Source organism: Protomyctophum parallelum, assembly GCF_964188405.1.
Source record: "Protomyctophum parallelum genome assembly, chromosome: 7".
In the NCBI taxonomy this organism is placed as follows: Eukaryota; Metazoa; Chordata; class Actinopteri; order Myctophiformes; family Myctophidae; genus Protomyctophum; species Protomyctophum parallelum.
In genome coordinates this window covers 23,867,952-23,894,047 of record NC_139705.1, presented here as the reverse complement: position 1 = coordinate 23,894,047, position 26,096 = coordinate 23,867,952, and the positions used below count along the sequence as shown (strand labels likewise).

At 40.2% G+C, this 26,096-nt stretch overlaps 1 protein-coding gene and 1 long non-coding RNA gene across 2 annotated transcripts; both read right to left on the bottom strand.

The window, feature by feature from the left end:
• Positions 1-375: 375 nt before the first annotated feature.
• Positions 376-8,745, bottom strand: LOC310861985 (obscurin-like; the record flags this gene model as incomplete). Its single annotated transcript, XM_083769720.1, has 16 exons — positions 376-508; positions 642-716; positions 1,026-1,091; positions 1,355-1,417; positions 2,004-2,105; positions 2,264-2,412; positions 3,019-3,133; positions 3,229-3,501; positions 4,794-5,087; positions 5,259-5,543; positions 5,830-6,120; positions 6,310-6,579; positions 6,694-6,987; positions 7,155-7,439; positions 7,873-8,163; positions 8,703-8,745. The coding sequence occupies 16 exons, from the start codon at positions 8,743-8,745 to the stop codon at positions 444-446; spliced, it is 2,961 nt and encodes a 986-aa protein (XP_083625846.1). The 3' UTR covers positions 376-443.
• A 47-nt stretch (positions 8,746-8,792) lies between these two features.
• LOC310861574 lies at positions 8,793-14,401 on the bottom strand. The gene is made up of 4 exons (XR_014569496.1): positions 14,115-14,401; positions 13,808-13,849; positions 10,200-10,523; positions 8,793-8,907 (listed from the first exon to the last, which is right to left on the bottom strand). It is a non-coding gene; the product is annotated as an uncharacterized lncRNA (long non-coding RNA).
• Between the last annotated feature and the right edge of the window lie 11,695 nt (positions 14,402-26,096).

The following is a 26,096-nucleotide window of genomic DNA, read 5'->3' as shown; positions in this document are numbered from 1 at the left end:
CCATATATAGAGCTGACCAGTTCTGACATTCCATAATGTTGATCCTCCCCACGCGTCCTTCTTTGATTTTGTTTCCCTTTTCGTTTCCCTTTTGACTGATACCTGTCCATTCAAACTCTGGACGGGCCCGTCCCAAAGTCATTAGCGCTGCCGTGCCCGACAGCCACCAAAGTGCCAACGCTCGCTGAGCATGTCTGCCGTCGGCAGGGCGAGGTCGCTTCCCGCCCTCAGGGCGTCTTATTGGTAAATACTTAAAATTACAAAGGTGAATGTATTAGAAAGATATGTACTCCTTTTCAAATGATTACCCCTATATATATAGGGGTGAGAATGTGAGATATAGAACACCCCAGACTATTTCTGTGTGTGTGTGTGTGTGTGTGTGTGTGTGTGTGTGTGTGTGTGTGTGTGTGTGTGTGTGTGTGTGTGTGTGAGATATATCCTCAGCGCTTGAATGAGATCAGCCGTCTATCCACCTCTGGTGTATCAACACTCTCAGGTGGCACAGCTAGAGAGAGAGAGAGAGAGAGAGAGAGAGAGAGAGAGAGAGAGAGAGAGAGAGAGAGGGAGGCAGTTGTGGATCAGTGATGCCTCTCCTGATAAAAAAACAAACATAGGCCTAGATACTATGGCTGTAATACCTTGGTCCTCCTCTGGGGGAGATATGGGGAGCGTTGTCGATTCACTGCACAAGTCGTCATCGTTGTCATCTGTCTCTGCAGGTCAAATTGTTGAACAATCGCACGCGCGCACACACACACACACACACACACACACACACACACACACACACACACACACACACACACACACACACACACACACACACACACACACACACACACACACACACACACACACACACACACACACACACACACACACACACACACACACACACACACACACACACACACACACACACAAATTCACCGAACAAGTAACTAAGAGGCCTTCAGTCAGGTAAGGTCACCAATTTCACCATATTTATCATCTATTATTTGAAAGGAAATGTATTTATATACCTTTATTTGCAGCAGCTAAAGCAACCTCAGAGACCCGGTCATAGTCATCCAATGGGCAAGGGGCATCTAGAGAGAGAGAGAGAGAGAAATCTTCATATTTTTTTTACTTTTTGTGTTTTTTCATAAATGAATGCCCTTACTTGAACACACTACTACAGCATCACATAAATGCATCAAAAGTAGAACATCTGCAAGCTCGAGCTTGTCGATCTGCTTCTTTTGATGCTTTTGAATTTGAACGCTCAAAACTATACCGTTTTGGAGATATGAGATCTCCACCCGACAGAGACGCTATATACATACATATAGTAATAGTATAGAATACTCACGTGACTTCAGCTCAGCCATGGTGAGAAAAAGGTTGGGATGTTGTGACGTTTCTGCATTCTTGTCTATATTACAAAAAAATGCCACAAAGAACAAAGCTTTATTTTTATTTTTAGGTATCCTCACGACAGATTAGGTTTTGTGTAACTCCTTTCATTGATGGTCAATTAACCACATCCTTCTTTCCTTTCCTTTCCTTTCCTTTCCTTTCCTTTCCTTTCCTTTCCTTTCCTTTCAATTCCTTTCCTTTCCTTTCCTTTCCTTTCCTTTATTATTACCCATGATACATTATACATGATACATTATACATACAGTCAGAGCCAACACAAGCTGATTCTACCTGAAAACGTCTTATAATTGTAATATGTAAACAGTAATCATCCTAGGCTGGATTACCAGAAGGAAAATACATTTCTACAAATAAATGGTTATGTTTAGCTATTAGATTAAAGTTGCATTTTAGGTACATCGTTTAATAATTGTAGTCATGGCTCATGAGTTTGGTAAGAGAAGGAAACAGGGATGTTGGTTAGTAACTGATAATTTGACCTTGACCTCTAACTCCCAGATTCAGAGTTTGTAGAAATGTCTATATCTTGAATTTACATGAAAACATTATACTGAAGGATTCTGAGGAGGATGAAGCAAAACCTGGCTTGCGGGTTAGTCTCAGAACGATGCATCCGATACACACAATGAGAATTCCAAAGAAGAGACAGCCAGAGATGGAGAGAAGCACCCTTCTCTTCAGAACTATAAAGAGAGGAGAGAGAAACAAAAAAAGAAAGGGGGAGAAAATCAATTAGTCATTCTTTGCGTGATTCTGGTCTTAACTGAAAGTCAAATTCATAGTTGGTTATGGTGGGCCACAGTTCTACGACAAAGTGTGCATTATTAGGTTTTCTACTCACGGAGGTTCTTGGTCTTGAAAGCATCACTGTGGGTGGAGTGAGAGGGCCGTCCAAAGCGGATACCCTGGCAGGTGTACTGGCTCGCAGGGTCATCTTGGGGCGTGACTGTGAGGGTGTCAGAGGGACCCAGACTGTGTGCTTCTCTGAACCTGAATTGTTGGTGTTTTGGAGAGTTTTAAAACAGAATATAGGGCATGATGCTATACATCAGGGGTGCCCATAAGGTAGATTGTGATCTACCAGTAGATCACAAGTAAGACGCGCAAACGCGTGAAGCGAACGCAGCTCGTGTGTGTGTGGTTGTGTGTGTGTGTGTGTGTGTGTGTGTGTGCTACAGCTGCGCCCTGTGTGTGTGTGTGTGTGTGTGTGTGTGTGTGTGTGCTACAGCTGCGCCCTCTGGTGGCGGGCCGGTGGTGTAACAGCGTGACACACACACACACACACACACACACACACACAGACATTCAGCCCTTGCTGTCATAGTAAGTGGCTCACTGCGTTCGCAACAAAGGCTGTGCAGGTAGACCACATGAAATGGCACTAAAAATATATAATTTAAATATAAAAATCGATATATAAAAAGCCCCCTTTTGTACATATTTAAAATATTTTCAGCAATGGGATAATATATTTGTTGGCGGGTAGCTCTTGTTTCGTGGCTGGTCAGATTGAATATAGCTCTCAAGTAAAAAATGCATGGTCACCCCTGCTATACATACTACAACTACATAGGCTACTGTATAGATCATAGTTACCATGTGTAGTTCCACTGGTCTTGACTTCCCTTCACCTCACATCTGAACAACAGGCTATCAGTGGAGAAGACTTCTGACCAGCCAGTTAACAGGGTCATGACGGCCCTAGGACGCTCTGCTGACACAGCAGGAAATTGGGGTCAATAATCTGTTGAACAGCAGCATGCTTGCAGACACATTTAAGAAGGAAGGTTACTGACGCACACTTACCTTGAGTGTCAAGGTTACGGGCCTCTGAGTATTCTGTGTGAAATCCTTTTGTCCCATGTCTTGTAGCTTTGCATTGATAATCCCCCTTGTTTGTTTGAGCAGCAGACCTGATGTAATGACTGTTTCCAGGAGTGAACAGCTGGGATTTATCTTTGTACCACTGATACTCCCATCCAGTGGAGACCCTAACTTCACAGCTGAAGTTCACAGAGTCTCCGGTGTGCATCACTTGGTACTCTGGAACCTGCGTCAGTACAGGTTTGGGCTTCTCATCTGAGGGTAAATTATGTAAATGATATGTTATAACAAATCACACTGCACACTCCAGATTAAGAGCGTGTTAGAAATGAATGCAGTATAAATGGATACGTTGAGATATTTTGTTTCCTCTTCACAAGCTCACATTGGAGAAGACTTTAAACATTTCCCCCTTTATTATTTTTTCCTAAAATGGCCAGCTAGCTCTTTGACTTTAGTGAAATGTAAAATTATCCACTGAAGTGGGGTAACAATAGTGTATTAAAGATCTCACCATAGATCTTGAGCACATGTCCAGAACTATTTCTAGTGCTGACCGATCTGCTCTTATATCGTCCCATACATTCATATTGTTACAGTAAGTGCTGTCTCTTATCTGATCAGATAATAAAATATATGATTTCCAATCTGGCTAATGCGTAACTGGTAAAAACTCACGGTGAACAGTGATTTTAGCAGAGTTGCTGGGTCCAGAGCCGATGTTCCTGGTTTTATGGTGACTTTTACAGGTGTAGAGACCTTGATGCGTTTGTGTGGCTGAGAGGATGGTGAGTGACACTCCCTCTGCACCCAGGGACACAGCTGAGCCTCCACTGAGTCTCTCTGTATTTCTGTACCATGTATAGGTCCAGTCAGAGCTGTCTGGAACCCCACAGCTCAACTCCACAGTCTCAGAGGGAAACACGTCTGACCATGGAGTCATTAGCTTCAGAGTTGGAACAGGGACAGCTAAGAGGAAACGGGTGATTGTGATTTTTCTGTACCCATATTTTTGCTGTTTCATTTAAACATTGTCGAGACTATTAAATTATTATGAGAGTCCATGTCATCAGATTACAGTATAGTGTCAGAGTATAATACAATGATATGCTGGTATTCAAAGAGAGAAATATCAGATTTACTTATTTTATGGCTCACCAGATATCTGTAGAGCCTGATCCTCGCTGTAGTCTGTATTGAATGTTGCTGTGCCTCTTTTGGCCTTGCACTTATAAATACCACTGTCTGATGAAGTAGCTAAGCTGATGATGTAACTATTGCTGCTGTTTGATAGTGGTCTTCCATCTTTGTACCATAGATACTCCCAGCCAGTGGAAACATCAACTTTACAACCAAAGGACACTGGCTCTCCAATGTACATCTTCTCAACACTTGGATATTGAGTCATTGAGGGTTTTGGCTTGTTGGCTAAAAGATTTAAAGGAAAATGTTTATGTCAGAAATAAGTACTGTTACCGCTTGTGCAGTGCAATATAGTAATCATAAATCAACAAGTCAAGCAAAACAAACTTCTAAACTGTGCTCACCATGGACAAAGAGAATGAGTGTGTTGTTGGATTCAGTTTTGACACGCTGGGTTTTGTGTTCTCCTCTACAGGTGTACGTTCCAGCATCTTCATGTTTAGCAGATGAAATGATGAGAGATGATCCCTCTGCTCCAGGGGACACACTAATATGATCAGTACTGAGTTCATGTCCGTCTCTGTACCAGGTATAGGTCCAATCAGAGCTTCCCTGAACTCCGCAGTGCATTTCCACTCTCTCAGCAGGGAACACATCGAGCCATGGAGTTTGCAGTGCCAGAGATGGAACAGGTATTTCTGCATAGGCAACAACATGGCATTATTATGCAAGTCCTACGATTTAACTCCCATCCTTTCCATAATAGAATTTAACTGCATAGGCCTATAATTAGGCCTACCACCTATATAAAGTAGTTCTTAAAACAGATATATTAACAGCGTTATTTAATATTTAAAAAATAATCTTACCAATTATATTAAGAGAAATGTTACTGCTCTCCTCTGCAAAGAATTCATGTTTGCTTCTTTTCCCCTTGCATGTGTACATTCCACCATCAGAGGGAGCAGGAGAGCTGATGGTGTAGTAGGATTTACTGGAGTCAGAAGTGATGAGTTGTGTTCCATCTTTGAACCACAGATAGTCCCAGCCAGAGGACACGTCAACTTCACATCTGAAGGTCACTGACTCTCCAACATACACCTGATCAAAGCCAGGATGAGGATCCTTCCTTAATGTTGACTTGGGTCTGTTTTCTAAATCAGAAAGTACAGCAACAACCCATCATCACAAACTCGGTCTCTGAGTCGAGCAAACTTCAAAAACATACTTTGTATTGCGGAATAGCGAGATAATTTGACTGCTATCTTCCCTCTTGATATGTTAGCATTAACCGATGACAGATGTAAGTAATAACTACTTCTGCTGCACTGATATTAGATGATATAGCACTGGCATTACAGTAAGTGCTGTCTCTTATCTGATCAGATAATAAAATATATGATTTCCAATTTGGCTAATGCGTAACTGGTAAAAACTCACGGTGAACAGTGATTTTAGCAGAGTTGCTGGGTCCAGAGCCGATGTTCCTGGTTTTATGGTGACTTTTACAGGTGTAGAGACCTTGATGCGTTTGTGTGGCTGAGAGGATGGTGAGTGACACTCCCTCTGCACCCAGGGACACAGCTGAGCCTCCAATGAGTCTCTCTGTATTTCTGTACCATGTATAGGTCCAGTCAGAGCTGTCTGGAACCCCACAGCTCAACTCCACAGTCTCAGAGGGAAACACGTCTGACCATGGAGTCATTAGCTTCAGAGTTGGAACAGGGACAGCTAAGAGGAAACGGGTGATTGTGATTTTTCTGTACCCATATTTTTTCTGTTTCATTTAAACATTGTCGAGACTATTAAATTATTATGAGAGTCCATGTCATCAGATTACAGTATAGTGTCAGAGTATAATACAATGATATGCTGGTATTCAAAGAGAGAAATATCAGATTTACTTATTTTTTGGCTCACCAGATATCTGTAGAGCCTGATCCTCGCTGTAGTCTGTATTGAATGTTGCTGTGCCTCTTTTGGCCTTGCACTTATAAATACCACTGTCTGATGAAGTAGCTAAGCTGATGATGTAACTATTGCTGCTGTTTGATAGTGGTCTTCCATCTTTGTACCATAGATACTCCCAGCCAGTGGAAACATCAACTTTACAACCAAAGGACACTGGCTCTCCAATGTACATCTTCTCAACACTTGGATATTGAGTCATTGAGGGTTTTGGCTTGTTGGCTAAAATGTTTAAAGGAAAATGTTTATTTTGTAGTGTCAGAAATAAGTACTGTTACCGCTTGTGCAGTGCAATATCGTAATCAGAAATCAACGAGTCAAGCAAAACAAACGCACCATGGACGAAGAGAATGAGTGTGTTGCTGGATTCAGTTTTGACAGGCCGGGTTTTGTGTTGTCCTCTACAGGTGTACGTTCCAGCATCTTCATGTTTAGCAGATGAAATGATGAGAGATGATCCCTCTGCTCCAGGGGACACACTAATATGATCAGTACTGAGTTCATGTCCGTCTCTGTACCAGGTATAGGTCCAATCAGAGCTTCCCTGAACTCCGCAGTGCATTTCCACTCTCTCAGCAGGGAACACATCGAGCCATGGAGTTTGCAGTGCCAAAGAGGGAACACGGATTTCTGCATAAGCAACAACATGGCATTATTATGCAAGTCCTACGATTTAACTCCCATCCTTTCCATAATATAATTTAACTGCATACTTAGGCCTACCACCTATATAGTTCTTAAAACAGATATATTAACAGCGTTATTTAAAAAAATTAATATTTAAAAAATAATCTTACCAATTATATTAAGAGAAATGTTACTGCTCCCCTCTGCAAAGAATTCATGTTTGCCTCTTTTCCCTTTGCATGTATACATTCCACCATCAGAGGGAGCAGGAGAGCTGATGGTGTAGTAGGATTTACTGGAGTCAGAAGTGATGAGTTGTGTTCCGTCTTTGAACCACAGATAATCCCAGCCAGAGGACACGTCAACTTCACATCTGAAGGTCACTGACTCTCCAACATACATCTGATCAAACCCAGGATGAGGATCCTTCCTTAATGTTGACTTGGGTCTGTTTTCTAAATCAGAAAGTACAGCAACAACCCGTCACATTACCATGTATTGACCACTAATGCTCAATATAAAAGTGTGGGTAAAACCCACTAATAAACAAGTGCATTTTTGTTATGCACAGTAGTATGACCTAACCAAATACTACATTATTAACACAAAGTATGATGTCTAATGTCTTACAGCAGACTGCAAAAACACAATCTGTCAGTAGTACTAAGGTAAAGTGCTATCTTTCTTCTTGATATGTTAGGATTAGAACTAAAGTCAGAGGTAAGAAATAACTACATTTGCTGCACTGATATTACACCAAAAGTGTACTGTCTCATATCATATCATGATATAATAGAACAAAGCCAATTCAAATATTCACAAATTAATGGAATGTTTCTCAATCTTGCTGAGATAAATTGACATGTAATATAATTATTAGAAACTCACGGTGAACGGTGATGTCAGCAGAGTTGCTGGGTCCAGAGCCGATGTTCCTGGTTTTATGGTGACTTTTACAGGTGTAGAGACCTTGATGTGTTTGTGTGGCTGAGAGGATGGTGAGTGACACTCCCTCTGCACCCAGGGACACAGCTGAGTCTCCACTGAGTCTCTCTCCATCTCTATACCAGGTAAATGTCCAGTCAGAACTCCCCTGAACTCCACAGCTCATCTCCATTCTCTCAGTGAGGAACACATCCAACCACTTGGTCTGTACCTCCAGGGATGGCTTAGGCGGATCTGGAAGTTTGCAGTAAATATTTGCATAAAATCTTAAAGAGTTTGACATGAATGTGTCTTCTTGGGCTGGGTGAGTTATGAAAAATAAAGTGCTTACCAGAAAAATGCAGATTTGTCTTTTCACTGTGTTCTGTGATGAACTGACCATTTCCTCGCCTGGCTCGACACCAGTATTGCCCACTGTCAGATTGTTTTGGAGATTTTATAGTATAGTAAGTATTGCTGCTGGATGTGTGAACCTCTTTTCCATCTCTGGACCAGATGTATTCCCACCCAGAGGACTGTTCAACCATACAGCTGAATATAATGGGCTCTCCAATGTAAATTTCTGTCAAATTTGGGTTTTGTTCCAGTCTGGTCTGGGGCTTATTTGCTGATCAAAAATGGAGAAGAACAGACATTTTGTGTAAGTCTAGAGTCAAGCATACCTTTTTTTTTAAGGTCCATGGTATAGCAACTTACCATAAACTGTTAGGCCAAATTCTTTGCTATCTCCAGTAGCAATTGGTTTGGTCTTGTGATGACCTCTACAGGAGTACTTTCCAGTAGATGGAGGGGAGACGGTGACAGTAGAACCTTCATAGTCGAGAGACACAGTGGAGTCTTCATTGAGCTTCTCTCCATCTCTGTACCAGGTGAAGGTCCAGTCAGAGCTGTCTGGAACCCCACAGCTCATCTCCACTCTCTCAGTGGGAAACACATCTGACCATGGAGTCATTAGCTTCAGAGCTGGAACAGGTATATCTGAAAATAAAATAGTCATGTTGACTTTTCTGTATTCATAGTTACAGTTTCCGGTTTCAATTAAGCAATATGTAACCCTTCTAAATAGTGAGAGGAAACGCTATACTCCAGATTATTGTGTCAATGTATATGATACATGGAAGTATTCAAAGGTAGAAATAACATATTAGAATAGAAACATTTCTCACCAGATATTTGTAGAGTCCGAGCCTCGCTGTAGTCTGTATTGAATGCTGCTGTGCCTCTTTTGGCCATGCACTTATAAGTACCACTGTCTGATGAAGTAGCTGAGCTGATGTTATAAGTATTGCCATTGACTGATGATAGTGGTTCTCCATCTTTGAACCATAGATACTCCCAGACAGAGGATTTGTCAACTGTACAGGCAAAGGACACTGGCTTTCCAGCATGCATGTGGTCAATGCTTGGATCTTGAATCATCGTGGGTTTTGGCTTTTTGGCTAAAATTGAAATGGAAAATAGATGTTCATTATGTGGTGTCACAAGTAAGTATGATTATACTGCTTGTGCAATATACGTAATAGCAATAAATAAATCGAAATAACTCTTTTGCTGCATGGATATTACACTACTGTCTCATAATCAGATTCAGTTGAAATAAGCACCAATTAAACATTATTTTCAAGATTTACAAGATATGGTTTCTCACAATGAACGCTGATATTAGTAGAGTTGCTGGGTCCAGAGATGATCTTCTTGTTTCTTGTTTTCATATGGATTTTCCTGGTTTTATGGTAACCTTTACACGTGTAGAGGCCTTTGTGCGTTTGTCTGGCTGCGAGGATGGTGAGTGACTTTCCCTCTGCATGCAGGGACACGCCCGAACCATCACTGACTTTCTCTCCATCTCTGTACCAGGTGAAAGCCCAGTCAGAACTCCCCTGAACTTCACAGCTCATCTCCACTCTCTCGGTAGGGAACACATCCAACCACTTGGTCTGTACCTCCAGAGATGGTGTTGGTGGGTCTGCAATTTTATCAAATTAGTATAAAGATTTAAAATAATTCGGTGGTGAAAAAAGTACTCACATGTTTTACAACGTAAAAGTATCAATACTGCAATATAGAAATATTCCGTTACAAGTAAATATCCGGAATTCAACATTTACTTGAGTAAAAGTACAAAAGTATACTAGCTTCAAAATGTACTAGTACCAAAAGTAAGAGTAAAAGTATTCATTATCATCAGAATGTTTTGTTTCAAGTTTTCAAATCTACAAGCTCACAATGTGTTGCATTCATTATTGTTATGATTGTTGCTATCATCTCACCAATGACAGCCAATGATGTATCATTGCTAAATGCAGAGAGTTCCTCTCCTCTTTTGATTCGGCAGCGGTATGTTCCATCGTCAGCAGGGGCAGCAGAGTTAATGGTATGTCGGGTTGAAGTTGGTTCAGCAGAATGTAGAGGTGTTCCTTGGTTGTTATGGAACCACTCATATGTCCAGTCTGGAGTATTGCCTGTAGCATCACAGTTCAGATGAACCCTCTCCCCACGGTAGATGTGGGCAGCAGGGGGATCCACAGACAAAGCTGGAGTTACACTGGACATTGGTGGCAGAGTGGTCATGGGAAGGTCATAGAGTGTTGTAGCTGGGGAAATTGATGGTATACAGAGGGGACAAGGGTTAGATCACAGCAAACACAGTACTTCAATGTTCATGCATTGGAAAGCCAGTAAGAGGAACCTATGTCGAGACTGGGAGGAACCAGCTAGGGCTAAATGTGAAGCTGATAAAACCAGAAAACCGCATCTATCTAAAATAACTTTAACTGATAAATTAAAGATTATATTATATTGATTGATTGATTGATTGATTGACAGTTTGCAGAATTACAGTACATTTCAAGTACAACTCAATACAACTGTTAACTGTGAGTGGACGACACCATAAAGCATTACACTTTTGATGAATTTTCAATTCATCAAAACAATTAGAGATGTACGAATATACACAACTATGTAGTCAAAACAGGAAATCATCATAGAGGAGGTAAAAGGGGAAAAGAAACATATACAGTGAGGTGGAAAAGGGGTGGGTGGGGGATTCAGATTTTACAGGGGCCAGTTTCGAATTGCAGCCATCCGTAGGTGCCCTTTGAGGGCAGTTTTGAAGGAGTCAAGGGATTTGCATGTCTTAATGACTGTTGGTAGGGCGTTCCACATTTTGGTGGCATAGGAGCAAAATGAATTTAGTCCCTTGTTTGTGCCGAATCTGGGTTGCACATGGTTTGCTGAACTCCCTCTGGTGTTGTGGGTGCGGACTTCATTGACATTAAGGAAGTATTTAGACAGGTACATGGGTATCTTGGTGGTGTATCGAATCTTGTGGACCAGACACATTGCAAGATGCTGTACTCTGTCGTCAACCCTAAGCCATTCCAGCCTGTCAAAGTGGGCAGGGGTGAGGTGGGTTCGGGGAGTGAGGCCAAGTAGTAGCCTGACCAGTTTCTTTTGGGAAGTCTGGAGCCTATAGTTTGAAGGGCTTTTGAGGTGCTGTGGTACCAGGAGGTGCATGCATAGTGGAAGAAACCTTGTACGAGGGCTCCTGTTAGGGTCTTCAAGGTGTTTTTGTTGACCAGTGAGGAGATCCTGTATAGGAATCTTGTTTTTTGGTTGACTTTTTTTTATTACATTGGTGGCCATTTTATCACTAGGTAGGTAATTTCATCTTTTCGTGTGATAATATTGTCACCCACTCTAATCAATAAGTCATCAGCCTTTCTGAGATTACTATTTGAACCAAAGAGAATGGATTCAGTTCTTCCCATGTGTAGAGATAGTTGGTTATCAGCGAGCCCGGTGCAGATTCTACCGAACTCAGAGCATTTTCAACCTGCAGCTTGTTCCTGTCCGAGACCAGCAGTGCTGAGTCATCTGCGAACAGGAACAAGTTGCAGTCACAAGCTGATGTTATGTCGTTAACATATATTAGGAACAGTAAAGGCTCTATGTGCCTTACTGTTTATAAAATAGAATAGGCCTATGTCCCTTATCAAAAGGGTCATGCAACATTTATATGTTAGGCTGAACAACGGTTTCAGTCTCTTGTAATGTAATCAAATTCCAAATTCCAAAAATCAATTGCCGTCTCTTCAAGGTCAAGCTAGCCTGCATGGTTTCTGCTGTTTCAAGAAAGAGTGGTTAACCAGGCCACATTAAAGGACCTATAACATAAAATTCAACTTTTTCAATTTCTTTTGGGTTTCTGGGGCTCCCATGTGTGTTTTCTATCCCCACAAATAACCAATTTTGAACAATCAGGCTTTCATGTCATATGGGTGTTTTAATGGAAATTGCTCTCAGGAACAGCTCGACTGATTTTGGCCTCATCGTGATGTCATCAATGTCACCCTACTTTGTATAATTCCTCCTCTTCTTCAGTCTTCAGTTCCAAATTTGCATTTCCACTTGTTTACAATGTTCACCATTGTTGATTTTCCAAGCTGGCATGGAATGGAAACAAGCCTGGTTTTATCTAGCATCAGTATTATAATGACTCAAATATTAAATAATCTGCATATCAGCACCCCCACCACCTCAGGACATTGTGGTACTGCAGCTAAAACTGCTTTCAAAGTCCAGAAATAAATGACAAGGCCTGGTTATATCAGAGTGGTGATTGAGGCTCAAACCATTAGAAATAACTTTGAGGGACATAGACAATATGATTATGAAATATTAAAAGCAGTTTTAAAATGCATGTTATTTGCCCTTTAAGAGAAAACCAAGGATAAGTCTGCTGTATTGTTTTTGTTTGGTTGACTATATGTCGTAGAACTAGAAAAGGTTAAAATAATCACACCCGTGTGAACTGAGTGGTGCAACTCCCCTCTCCCCCTGCCTCTCTCTCTCTGTCTCTCTGTCTCTCTGTCTCTCTCTCTCTCTCTCTCTCTGTAATTAGCAGGCAACAGTGCAACACTATCTCTCTCTCTCTGTTTCTGGCACAACAGCACCACTTTTGCCCCTACTGGTACTCTAAACATAGTCACATAAGTCACAAAGGTTAGGACGGACATTGCTGTTCCTTGGAGTGGTTGCGCCACTCAAAAAAGGGGGGGGGGGGGAATTAAACAGAAGCTCACTTCTGTTTTAGTTCCTCTCATTGTAAAAATGTGGTTGGATGTGTTTTTTGATCATGCTGATTTTTTTCTAGTAAAAAAAACAAAAAAGAAGCAACAGTAGCCCACATTTCAGTATTAACTGTCACATATATATTTCAATTGCAATTTACAATTTAGGCATTTGGCAGGTGTTCTTATCCAGAGTGATTTAAAAGTAATTTTAACTGTAGACTATATAAAAAAAAACTAACCTGCAGGATACCAGGTAAATAATGAAATCATGAACCTACAACAACATCTGTGTACTAGTGTAAGATACTGTGACGTGAACAGAGATAGCAATAGTACAGTGTGAATCATAGAGATGGTCTCAACAACATCTGTGTTGGCTACTACTGGCTTCATGAACACCCTTACAGTGCTGAGATTAATGCCTGTGTACTACAACAATACTAACCTTCAATACAACAAGCTGTTGATTATACCTTTGGTATAATCTACACTATATAACTATATACATTATTTTACTCTTTATTGTCTGTGTTCATGTGTGTTTAACAGCAACAACCATTTAAACAGATACTCTGACCTTTAGCTCTGTTACATAATCTGCTATTTGGCAAATTTGAACATTTGTCATTATTGTAATGACAAATGGCATGCTTTGTTTATTGTTTGGGTGCCTGTCTGTTTTAATTGTGCATGTCTCAGAGAATTGTGTGTCTCAATAACTGCTATTAAAAATCATTACAATCCGCAACATACACCTATAGAAGATTATTTAAAATAGAATTAACAGAATCAGACCGTACCATTTTCATTTGCATCCTGGGCTGTACAAAGAGCAGCCAACACTGTTGAAAAAAAAGGGAACAGAATTCAGAGTTGGTGTACAGTAGAGTAGTACAATACAAGTGCAAGTTCCTTTTTATGACTAAAGAGATGGGCATTATACGTAGGTCACTAATACCTGAAAAATAAATCACTGTTCAAATGTTAGCATATAAATGTTTAAATTAATTTAAGTGTCAGTGATCTTTTTTTTTTTTTTTTTTACATTAATCACAAAAAGATTATAAAATTGTTACAAAGAGCAACTTCCTAAGAAACACAACTTACATATGATGCTGAAGGCCTTGATAAACCACATTTTTCATTGAGGTTTGCATGCCATATGCAAAGAAAGATGGTGATGGATGCACGGTCGCAGGACTGTGTGGTAAGTTAGTATCATTTGGCAATGCGAGTATAGGGTTGTGTGTTTAGTTCATGTTTAAACTTATGTGGGCTTGCTAGTTTCCTGTGTAGCAGCTTTCCTGTTTCACTTGCATATGCCCTTTTTTTCTTTTTTTTTTGCAAAAGGAAATGTGGTTAACCGCAGAAGTTTAACATGCATGCGCAATAATGTCCATACATGTACATTTTGTACTACTACTGAGGAAATCTGTCAAAAAGATTTACAGCATTGCCTTTTGAATGTTTTGGTAAGAGCCAGCTCTGCGTCCCCTCAGCCCTTTGTTCTATGACTTTAGGGTTACGGTTGAGGTTGGGGTTATCTTTATGGTTAGAGTTTGGGCTAAGGTTGAGGGAACATACAGTGAACCCTTGCTTCATAATCACAATGTATTGCATATCATCCAAATATTATGTATGTTCAAGAGCATGCAGTAAGATGTTGGATATTTTTTAAATGATAAAAAAGATATACTGTATTTGTAATGATAATAATTAGGGCTGTCAATCGATTAAAATATTTAACTCGATTAATCGCATGATTGTCCATAGTTAACTGTGATTAATCGCAAATTAATCGCATATTTTGTATACGTTCTAAATATACCTTAAATCAGTGGTTTTCAAGATTGTTCATATCAAGGCCCATTATTTATTCTGCATTTGAGCCACGGACCACCATTTCATGAGATTTAGCCTTCCAGACCCAAACTAAAGAACTGTATTGATGTTGGCCAATGGTATACCATTACGAGAGATAACAGGCCATGTTGATCAAAATAACATTTTTTCTAAGTTTTCTAATTGTGTAGACTCACTGGGAGAGAGAGAGAGGGGGAGAGAGGCGGGGCTCACTGACTGCCTGCATTCACATGCATGCGTCTCTCAACCATTCTGTCAAACTTCACAGTGCGTTAATCGCGCATTAAAAAAAATTGTGCCATTAAAAGGATTGTGAGTTAACTAGTTAATAGTGCGTTATACATAATACATATGATTTATATAATGCTTTTCAAGGTACTCAAAGTCGCTTTACAGGACAAAAAGAATAAAAAACAAATTTATTAGAAAAATAAACTAGTTAAAAACTAGAAACTAAGGGAAAAGGTAAACAAACAAAGTAGGCGGTAGGGTGTAGGGAAAGCAAGTCTGAAAAGGTGGGTTTTGAGTCTGCTTTTGAACGTTTCGAAGGTGGGGGCAGCTCTGAGTGAAGGCCCTGTCACCCCAAGTTCGCTTGTTGGACTTGTGGGGTTCTAGTTGGTTGGCAATGCTTGACCTGAGGGAGCGGGTGCGGAAATGGGGTTTGATGAGATCAGAGAGGTATTTATAATATTTGACTTATTTTGTTACTGTTCACTCTTGGCCTGAATTGTTATTGTTGCTATGGTGATATGTTGCTGTATCACTACTGTATATGAGTTGCTATGGCGATTTAGCTATTGCTGCTATATAGTAATTCATCATGGGGCTTACTTAATTATTACTTGCGCAAGCAGAGCGCACAAGTAATAATTTCGCCCGGTCTGTGTGCACCGTGCCAGCCGACCCGCCACTTGATGCGTATGCGAATAAAACAGCAGATTTGTGCCTGGTTTTCTGGGACCAGATTACATAAATGACCATATGTCTTACGTCATCATTTAGAGCTAGTCATACGTATACTATATACATAATCAGTAAAATAAAATAGCAAATTGTGCCTGATTTGCTGGGTCCAGAGTACATGGTGTGTATATGTATGACTAGCTCTAAATGATGACGTAAGACATATATGGTCATTTATGTAATCTGGTCCCAGCAAACCAGGCACAAATTTGCTGTTTTATTCGCATACGCATCAAGTGGCGGGTCGGCTGGCACGGTTTTTGGTGCAAAGTAACCACAGTATACCGCTAATCAACTTACAACTACATACTCTATAGTGTATGTATATGGATACGTATGTCTTACGTCATCATTTAGAGCTAGTCATACGTATACTATATACATAATCAGTCAAATAAAATAGCAAATTGTGCCTGATTTGCTGGGACCAGAGTACATGGTGTGTATATGTATGACTAGCTCTCAATGATGACGTAAGAAATATGGTCATTTATGTAATCTGGTCCCAGCAAACCAGGCGCAAATCTGCTGTTTTATTTGCATACGCATCAAGTGGCGGGTTGGCTGGCACGGTTTTTGGCGCAAAGTAACCACAGTATACCGCTAATCAACTTACAACTACATACTCTATAAAGTGAGAAAAGCCCAAAAGAAAAATGCTCATCCAAACTCTCTCTCTCTCTACGCACGCACTGTTCTTGTTTTGGGCATGGAGGCACAGCGCTGAGCACACAGACAGCAACGCAAAATGTTTACAAGTTTATCGAGATGATCAAGTCCCTATACTCCCCAGTCCCCACACAGTGACAGCTCTCCATGTTTACGGCACGCACGCACAGACAGACAGACAGACAGAATATTCTGTAGGCTATACCTACACCTTGAAGACCTTAACAGGAGCCCTCGTACAAGGTTTCTTTGACTATGCATCCACCTCTTGGTACCACAGCACCTCAAAGGCCCTTAAAACAAGGCTCCAGACCTCCCAAAACAAACTGGTCAGGCTCCTACTTGGCCTCACCCCCCGAACCCCCCTCACCCCTGCCCACTTTGACAGGCTGGGATGGCTTAGGGTCGACGACAGAGTACAGCATCTTGCAATGGGTCTGGTCCACAAGATTCGATACACCACCAAGATACCCATGTACCTGTCTAAATACTTCCTTAATGTAAACGAAGTCCGCACCCACAACACCAGAGGGAGTGCAAAAAACCATGTACAACCCAGATTCGGCACAAACAAGGGACTAAATTATTTTCGCTCATATGCCACCAAAATGTGGAACGCCCTACCAACAGTCATTAAGACATGTTAATCCCTTGACTCCTTCAAAACCGCTCTCAAAGGGCACCTACGGATGGCTGCAATTCGAAACTGGCCTCTGTAAAATCTGAATCCCCCCCCCTTTTCCCCTCACTGTATAGCCTATGTATCCTTTCCCTTTTTGCTTCCTATGATGAATTCCTGTTCTGTTCTTTAACTACATAGAAGTGTCTATTTGTATGTCTCTAAATGTTTTGATGAATTGAACAAGTTAAGTCTTTGTATTGAGTTTGTGCTTGAAATGTACTGTAATTCTGCAAACACCATAAAAAAGCATTACACTTGTTTACAATAGGATCCACAAATTTCAATTAATCAGAACATTTAGAGACGTACATACACTTATAATCAAAAACAGGAAATTATCATAAAAGGAGGTAAAAGTACTGTATGTGGTGCTGCTTCATCTCTCTCTCTCTCTCTCTCTGCTAAGGGTCCTTGGGCTGAACAATGTCGAAGACCCCTGCCTTAGTGAGTTACTTCACAATGAGAAAGGGGCATAGTGGAGAGCATGAAATAATGTTTTAGCATTTTGTGAATTCATGATCAATTTACGCAAAGTCACAGTTAAAACTTATGGTCCTATTTTCATCACTTCTTTACCCCACGTCTTTGCATGGTTTTTCTCTCTTTATTTTCTTTACTATCTTCAAAAACATTTCAAAACTAGCCGATCTACATCGACACATTGTGAGCTAATTGTAAACCTTTTTCAAAATAGTAAAAATAAATGGCAAAGGTAGTAATGATCTCAGTGATATTATCACTGAGATCATGAATTTGTAAAATGCAAAGAATATTGCAGGGTTTTTATTTAATTAGTTACCGGCACCCAGTGATATTATTTTTTCTTGCAAATGAAAATGAGCTTGAGCTCTTGCCTGAGTGACTGATCATATCATGCAACCACATTACTACTTCCACCCGACACCTTCCTGTTGCATGTCACAGTATAGTATGTCTATGTACACATAAATGACACTTAACCAGTAGTCTCCACCCCCTGCCTTACTATAATACATTTAGACACTTTTAGTTGTGCCATTATCATCTATAGAATATCAATGCATGTTTTTGATTGATTGATTGAATACTATATTAACAGTTTTGTATTTATTATTAACAGTATCCAAGTTTGCAAAAGGAATTTGGTACAATTATACATGCAGATAAAGAATGCTAAAAGGATGACACAAAAAACCCAGAGGACTTGTTTCCATTCAATTCATCAAGACAAGTCAAGTTTGTTGTGCTGTAAACAAGATAGTGTGATTTTATTTAATCCAGCCATGCAATACTTTAGTCAGTGTATGCCTTGCATTGTGGAAGGGAAGTCAGTCTAAAGATCTTGACTCTCTTTCTGGATTCTGGAACATTTAGTTCTCAGGGGAAGGATGCTACAAAAAGCCTCTTCAGGTTTTTTAGCATGTGTAGCATACACATTATGAACATTACATGTCTGAAATAATTTAATGTTTATTATTTTGTAGTTTGATATTTCATTTAGCAAGATCCAATGTGCTTGAGAGACTATCACTGGCAGTGCTATTGATGAAAACAATGGCTTCTCTGACTCACCCGGATTAATTTCTGTTTGCAAAAAAGAGATTTCAACCGTACTACTACTTTTTACTACTAGGACTTATCAGAGGAAATTATGTAAAAAAGAAAAAAATTATGCACATTTATAATAATTATTAAAATAATAATAATAAATTCATATTTAAAATTTGGGGGATATCTTTCACAATAATAAATAAAATATGTTCTAGACATTCTAATGATAGAAAAAACATAGTTATTTTACTTACTTTTATCAGGGTTAAAGGTCAAAGGTCATAGGTTCAAAATTCCATAGAATGTCCAGAGATTTTTCATTTGTGTTAATTTCAGCCTCTGTGGGGGGTATTTATATGCAAATATCATGACCAATGGCATTGCAATGAACATCAATTATGACGTTTAGGTGAAAAGAATATGAATTAATATAAATATGTTGTAGTATTGCGTTACAGGGATAAACATATCACACAGCATCAACATGGTCTCTTATACCTTTTGAATATTTATGGTGTGGCAAACAAATAAAATAAGAATATTGACATCTGGTGTTTAGCCAAATAATTGAAGCATTATACAAGTGAACTCAGCACAGTATTGTACTGTACATGAACATTAATTTCAGTGCTTATTAAAATGGTGGCGTATGATATCATATTTCTTTGAACAATCGCGTGCTGCCAAACCTGACACACTGGGTGTGTCAGCTTTTATCAGACGGCGGGTTCCAGGGATAAAAGGTTGGGAACAACTACCCAAAAGCACACGCTGCCAAGGAACAACACCTGTTCACCAGCCCCGAGCCTTAACTCATACCCCTGCACCTAACCTCCCTTTACCCGTGAAAAAACACACACAGACCTTTGCACGCAAGCCCCACGCCACTTGCATAATGTGTTGTGTTGTTGTTGCAACAGGAAATGTGTTGGTGAACCTCATTCAGACATTCGTCATCATGAACATGAACTTGTCATTTCCAGTATTACAAGCAAAACAAGGGGGGAAAACAGAATTATATGTGATAATTGTCAGGGTATAATGACTGCAGTCAGTATTGAAGGACAACTAAGTAAATCTAAATCTACATTTATCCTCACTGCTTGAATGAAATCAGGCCATCTGTCATATGAGTGCTCTCAGATAGCAGAGCTAGAGAGAGAGAAAGAGATGTGGATCAGTGATATGCCTCTTGTATGTACAGAAATGTGAAAGTCATCTTCGAGAGAAAACCTAAGATGTCTGATTGTCTGTAATACCTTGATCCTCTGGAGAGGTTGTGGGGAGCGGTGTTGATTCACTGCAAATGTCTTCATCGTCATCTGTCTCTGTTGGGCCAATTTTTTACAATAGCAATAGCACACAAACACACAATATTGCATGAAAATGTAATATGAGACATTTATCAAGAGACGCAAGACAGTGTTGTGTGCCGAAAATAGCCGACCTACAAGCTCATAGATCTGCTATTCTCTCCCATTTCTCAATGTTTGACACCATCACACAACGGAGGAAAAATTATGATCTCTATCTTGTATAAATAATATCTTTATACCTTTATTTGAAGCAATGAGTGCAACCTCAGTGACACGGTCATAGTCATCCAATGGGCAAGGGGCATCTGTAGCATAGAGGACAAGTCTTAACATAGACTGTGCGCACGCACACGCACGCACGCACGCACGCAAGCACACACGCACGCACGCACAGATGCACACCATCCATCACGTGTCTTCATACAGCATCACACAATTTATCAAAAGTAGCACATCTGCAACCTCGAGCTTGTAGAGCTGCAACTTTTGATACTTTTGAATTTGAATCCTGAAAAGTAACAGTTTTGGAGTTATGAGGTCTCCACCCAACAGAGACGATTCAGTATAGGCTACATACCATCACGTGTCTTCAGCTCAGCCATGGTTAGGAAAAGATTGGGCTCTTCTGACGGTTCTGCATTCTTGTCTGTGAGAGTTGAAAATAATAACTGTTGCCTTTTGTCAACTATTTTCCTTTTCTTGTTTTACCCATGATGCAGTACGCTGGTGTTGTTTGACCTCAAACCAGATTTAGAACTTGTAGAAACTGATTATTGGTATAACATAATTATACTGAAAGAGCGATGCATCCGATAAAGACAACGACAATGGGACATATACAGTACTTACTGGATACCACTGTTACACTTGAACATGCTTGGATATATAGATCGTACCATGTGTAGTTCCACTGGTCTTGGCTTCCCTTCACCTCACATCTGAGCTCCAGACTATCAGTGGAGAAGACTTCTGACCAGCCAGTTAACAGGGTCATGACGGCCCACGGACGCACTGCACACAGCAGGAGAATGACGTTAACGCTGTCAACACATGCATACTCACAGATGCATTTAAGAAGGAAAAGGAAAGGTTATTTTATGCTTACCTTGAATCTCAAACATAGTTTCTTGCCTCTCGTAGCTTTGCATTGATACGCCCCCTTGTTTGTTTGAGCAGCAGAGCTGATGGAATGACTGTTTCCAGAAGTGAGCAGTGGTATTTTATCTTTGTACCACTGATACTTCCATCCAGAGGATACCGTAACTTCACAGCTGAAGTCCACAAATTATCCAATGTACATCACTGTGTACTCTGGAACTTGCTTCAGTGCAGCTTTGGGCATCTCATCTGAGGTTATATAATTAATATGCCAAAGTTTAGATACTCGAAGACTGTACAATCTAGACTAAGGTCATTATATTATACATTATTATATTTTTTCAGAAAATGACCAGCTAGGTCTTTGACTCTAGTACTCTACTCTACTACTAAGTAAAACACACAATGCCAAAGTATCCCTTGAAGTTGGGTAACAAATACAATAGTGTATAAAACATCTTACCATAGACTGTGAGAACAGATCCAGAACTATTTCCAGTGCTGACAGACCTGCTCTTGTGTCGTCCCATACACTCATATTCTCCAGCATGTATGGCTGAGGCAGAGTGGATGGAAAGAGTAGCTCCATCTGAGTCCAGAGATGAAAAACTGTCCAACTGCCTCTGCTGTGTTCTGTTTCTGTGCCATGTATAGGTCCAGTCAGAGCTGTCTGGAACCCCACAGCTCAACTCCACAGCCTCAGAGGGAAACACAGCTGACCATGGAGTTATTAGCTTCAGAGTTGGAACAGGAACAGCTAAAAATAAATACGCAGTTTTGATTTTTCTTCATGCTTTTTATTTTGAAATTGAATAGTATGTCAGAATTATGAATCATAAGAAGCAATACTTTCCGATTATTGTATCAATTTATAAGATACACAAGCATTCAAAAACAGAACTCACAGTACATTATATTTGGCTCACCAGATATTTGTAGTGTCCGAACCTCGCTGTAGTCTGTATTGAATGCTGTTGGGCCTCTTTTGGCCTTGCACTTATAAGTACCACTGTCTGATGAAGTAGCTACGCTGATGTTGTAACTATTGCTGCTGTTTGATAGTGGTCTTCCATCTTTGTACCATAGATACTCCCAGCCAGTGGAAATATCAACTTTACAACCAAAGGACACTGGGGGGTTGATTTAGGACTTCTATTTTACTTACTTCTATATTACTAATCTAATTACAGTATTATGATCTGGGGGCGTGTGGTATGTCATATTGCAATTTTGGGCATGTTAAGAAGCGCTTTTGACACCCCGCGGAGTGCGCAAAACGGCCTTGAATTAGTCATGGGTGTGTTTAAGGCGTGTTTGAGACGTACCCAATCAACATGTCCATACTATTCTATTTACCAGTCAGCTGATGTCACATACGGAATGCGCACTTTGGGGATCGTGGTATTACATTTCTTCAGGCTGGCACTATAGAAGACATGACATGCCTTTGTCACATTTGGGTTAATTATTCCTATTGCACTGCATGCTGTCACCTTTATGCCTCAAAATAACAGACCCACCTATACCTTTCAGATCGGAATGGAACTGCGAGTAGATAGCAGCATATTGGCAAATTGGCCATGCGTAATGTTCCCAGAATCGTCTAACCCCCGAACATGCAAGTTCGTTTGATATTGTTTAATTCGATAACGATAGAACCATGTACCATACAGCGAATGAAAGCAAGATTCCTAAGGAATATGGAGATTTTTACATTTAATAAAACGGTTGAGAAATGAGAGAACCATGAGTGTTTATAGGCTAATATCAACGTTTTTTCTGAAAGACAAACGGGCTGTGAACTTGAAGAGCTCAATCACCATCCCGACACGGAAGAAATATAGCCTAGTGCATGCATGTATATGCACTGTTGCACTTGCACACAGTAGCCTACACACGCTCTTTATTTGTTTCTATTGAAAAAAAAACAGTAAAATAACGTTTATTATATTTTATTTCATTCAAATCACGAGGAAGGAATGAGTTGAATGCGTGCTGTGCAATGCTGTGGCCCCGATGGTATGGTCTTCGCTGAGTTCGCTCGTAGCATTTTATTTAAGAAGACTTGAATCGGGTGTGATACAGCGTATGAAAGCAAAGTTCCCAAGGATTATGGAGATGTTTTTATTTATTTTTAAGGTTGAGAAATGTAAGAATTATGGCCGTTTCTAATCTCAACATTTTTACCAAAGAAAGCCTCTCTCTTTGCCCAGCAGAGAGCAGCTGTTGCAGTGTTGCCATGTCCCATAGAAACAACTAAATAGGTCTATAAAAATAATCCCAAAAGAAGCGCATATAACAGGGGTCTGTAACCTATTTTAAATGAAGTGCCATGTTTTTATTTTCTAAATAGTGAGTCTGCCATATCCAGATTAATTTGAATGACACCACATTAAAATAAAAAAACATATTTTGATTGTCCACAAATATAAAGTTCTTCCTTCTTTTTAAATATGTTCTTGCACATTGTTATAATGATCATTATATATCCCCCTGCAGTCAGAGTTCATAGTTTTAATGAATGAATGTGATGCATTGTGAGCTGGTATAGATCTGCTATTTTCAAAAGTAATCTTTTTATTTAATTTTTGGATTAGCCGTCCTTAGTTGGGCAAATGCATTCATCTGGGGATCATTGACATGGGAATGTGCTGTGTGAGGATCACTGGTTTAAACAACATTAGGAGAAAAGCCCAAATAACCACTTTAGAAACAAGAAAAGCAACCAGACAGAAAGCAACTTTACAGAAAAATAAGCCGCTTATAATAAACAGACATGGCAACACTCTAGCAGCCTCACAGAGCCGCTCAAGTGTCAAATCAAACAGTGCTTTTTGCGTTTATGAGGTGGTCAGACCCACGTCTAATCGTTATGCGCTGAGTGTCTTTAGGTCAAGGGGCTTAATAGCAAATTGCGCAAAGCGAAAATAATTAACATATGGACACTCCCACAATGCTAAAATATTCAGCAACGCGGTAAGCCATAATGTGTGTGCGTTCAACACGGGCCAGTGCGTTCAACACGGGCCGATATGCCTTTCATAATACGAATGTGCGCAGAGCGAGGCCAATTTATGTATTTCCATTGGTAAAACGCACCTTCAAAATCTACCCATGGCTCTCCAATGTACATCTTCTCAACACTTGGATCTTGAGTCATCGAGGCTTTTGGCTTGTTAGCTAAAATTGAAAAGGAAATTATTATTCTTTGGTATTAGAAACAAGTACAGTATCTTTACCGCTCATGCAATGTAATAGTATTCAGAAAAGGTGCTAAACTGTGCTCACCATGGACAAAGAGAATGAGTGTGTTGCTGGATTCAGTTTTGACAGGCCGGGTTTTGTGTTGTCCTCTACAGGTGTACGTTCCAGCATCTTCATGTTTAGCAGATTAAATGATGAGAGATGATCCCTCTGCTCCAGGGGACACACTAATATGATCAGCACTGAGTTCATGTCCGTCTCTGTACCAGGTATAGGTCCAATCAGAGCTTCCCTGAACTCTGCAGTGCATTTCCACTCTCTCAGCAGGGAACACATCGAGCCATGGAGTTTGCAGTTCTAGAGATGGAACAGGTATTTCTGTATAGGCAACAACATGGCATACGTTATAGCCTATAACCCATTTAATTCCCATCCATTCCATTGTCTATTAGACCTTGACAAAATAAAATATTAATACATTTATAACTGGCAACTGGAACACTTGCCAACTGCAACAATAGCCCTAACATAATTCTTAAAACAGGTATTTTAGGAACGATTAAAATATAATTTCTTTCCTTACCAATAATTTTAAGATAAATTGTCTCGCTGTCATTTGCAAAGAATTCACTGCCTCTTTCTCCCTTGCATGTATACATTCCACCATCAGAGTGAGCAGGAGAGCTGATGGTGTAGTAGGATTTACTGGAGTCAGAAGTGATGAGTCTATTGAGTTGTGTTCCGTCTTTGAACCACAGATAGTCCCAGCCAGAGGACACGTCAACTTCACATCTGAAGGTCACTGACTCTCCAACATACACCTGATCAAAGCCAGGATGAGGATCCTTCCTTAATGTTGACTTGGGTTCGTTTTCTAAATCAGAAAGTACAGCAACAACCCATACAAAGAAAGAAGTGTCACATAATTGGCCCCCCATTTGAAAAGATATGCCAGGGACCCCCATAAGAGAAGATGTTTATGGCTTTAGCACTGATTGTCAACCCGTTTAATTTCAAGGACCCACAGCTTGACATGAATTAGTCTACGGACCCCATTTAATGGCATTTCTCTCTCTGGGATCCCCAATTTATATTGTAAAATCACTGTTAATTAACTCTGAGTGTACAAATGGAACCAAATGGACCCATTAGGGTCCATTTGGTTCCAAACTATCATTTAGCTGGGGACCCCCTGGAACTCCCTCAAGGACTCCTGGGGGTCCCCGGACCCTACTTTGGGAACCACAGTCTTATCCGATCTGATAGAATATAGCCAAGTCAAATAACCAATTATTATTAATAATGACATTTTACAATCTACGTCATAATAAAAGAAACTGCTAAAGTGCTCACCATGGACGAAGAGAATGAGTGTGTTGCTGGATTCAGTTTTGACAGGCCGGGTTTTGTGTTGTCCTCTACAGGTGTACGTTCCAGCATCTTCATGTTTAGCAGATGAAATGATGAGAGATGATCCCTCTGCTCCGGGGGACACACTAATATGATCAGCACTGAGTTCATGTCCGTCTCTGTACCAGGTATAGGTCCAATCAGAGCTTCCCTGAACTCTGCAGTGCATTTCCACTCTCTCAGCAGGGAACACATCGAGCCATGGAGTTTGCAGTGCCAAAGAGGGAACAGGAATTTCTGCATAGACAACAACATAAGTTATAGGCATAAGTTATAGCCTACCATGTGATTCCCATTCCTCCCCTATTAAACCTGTCAGCTTGGCAATAAAATGTGAATACATTTATAACAGCC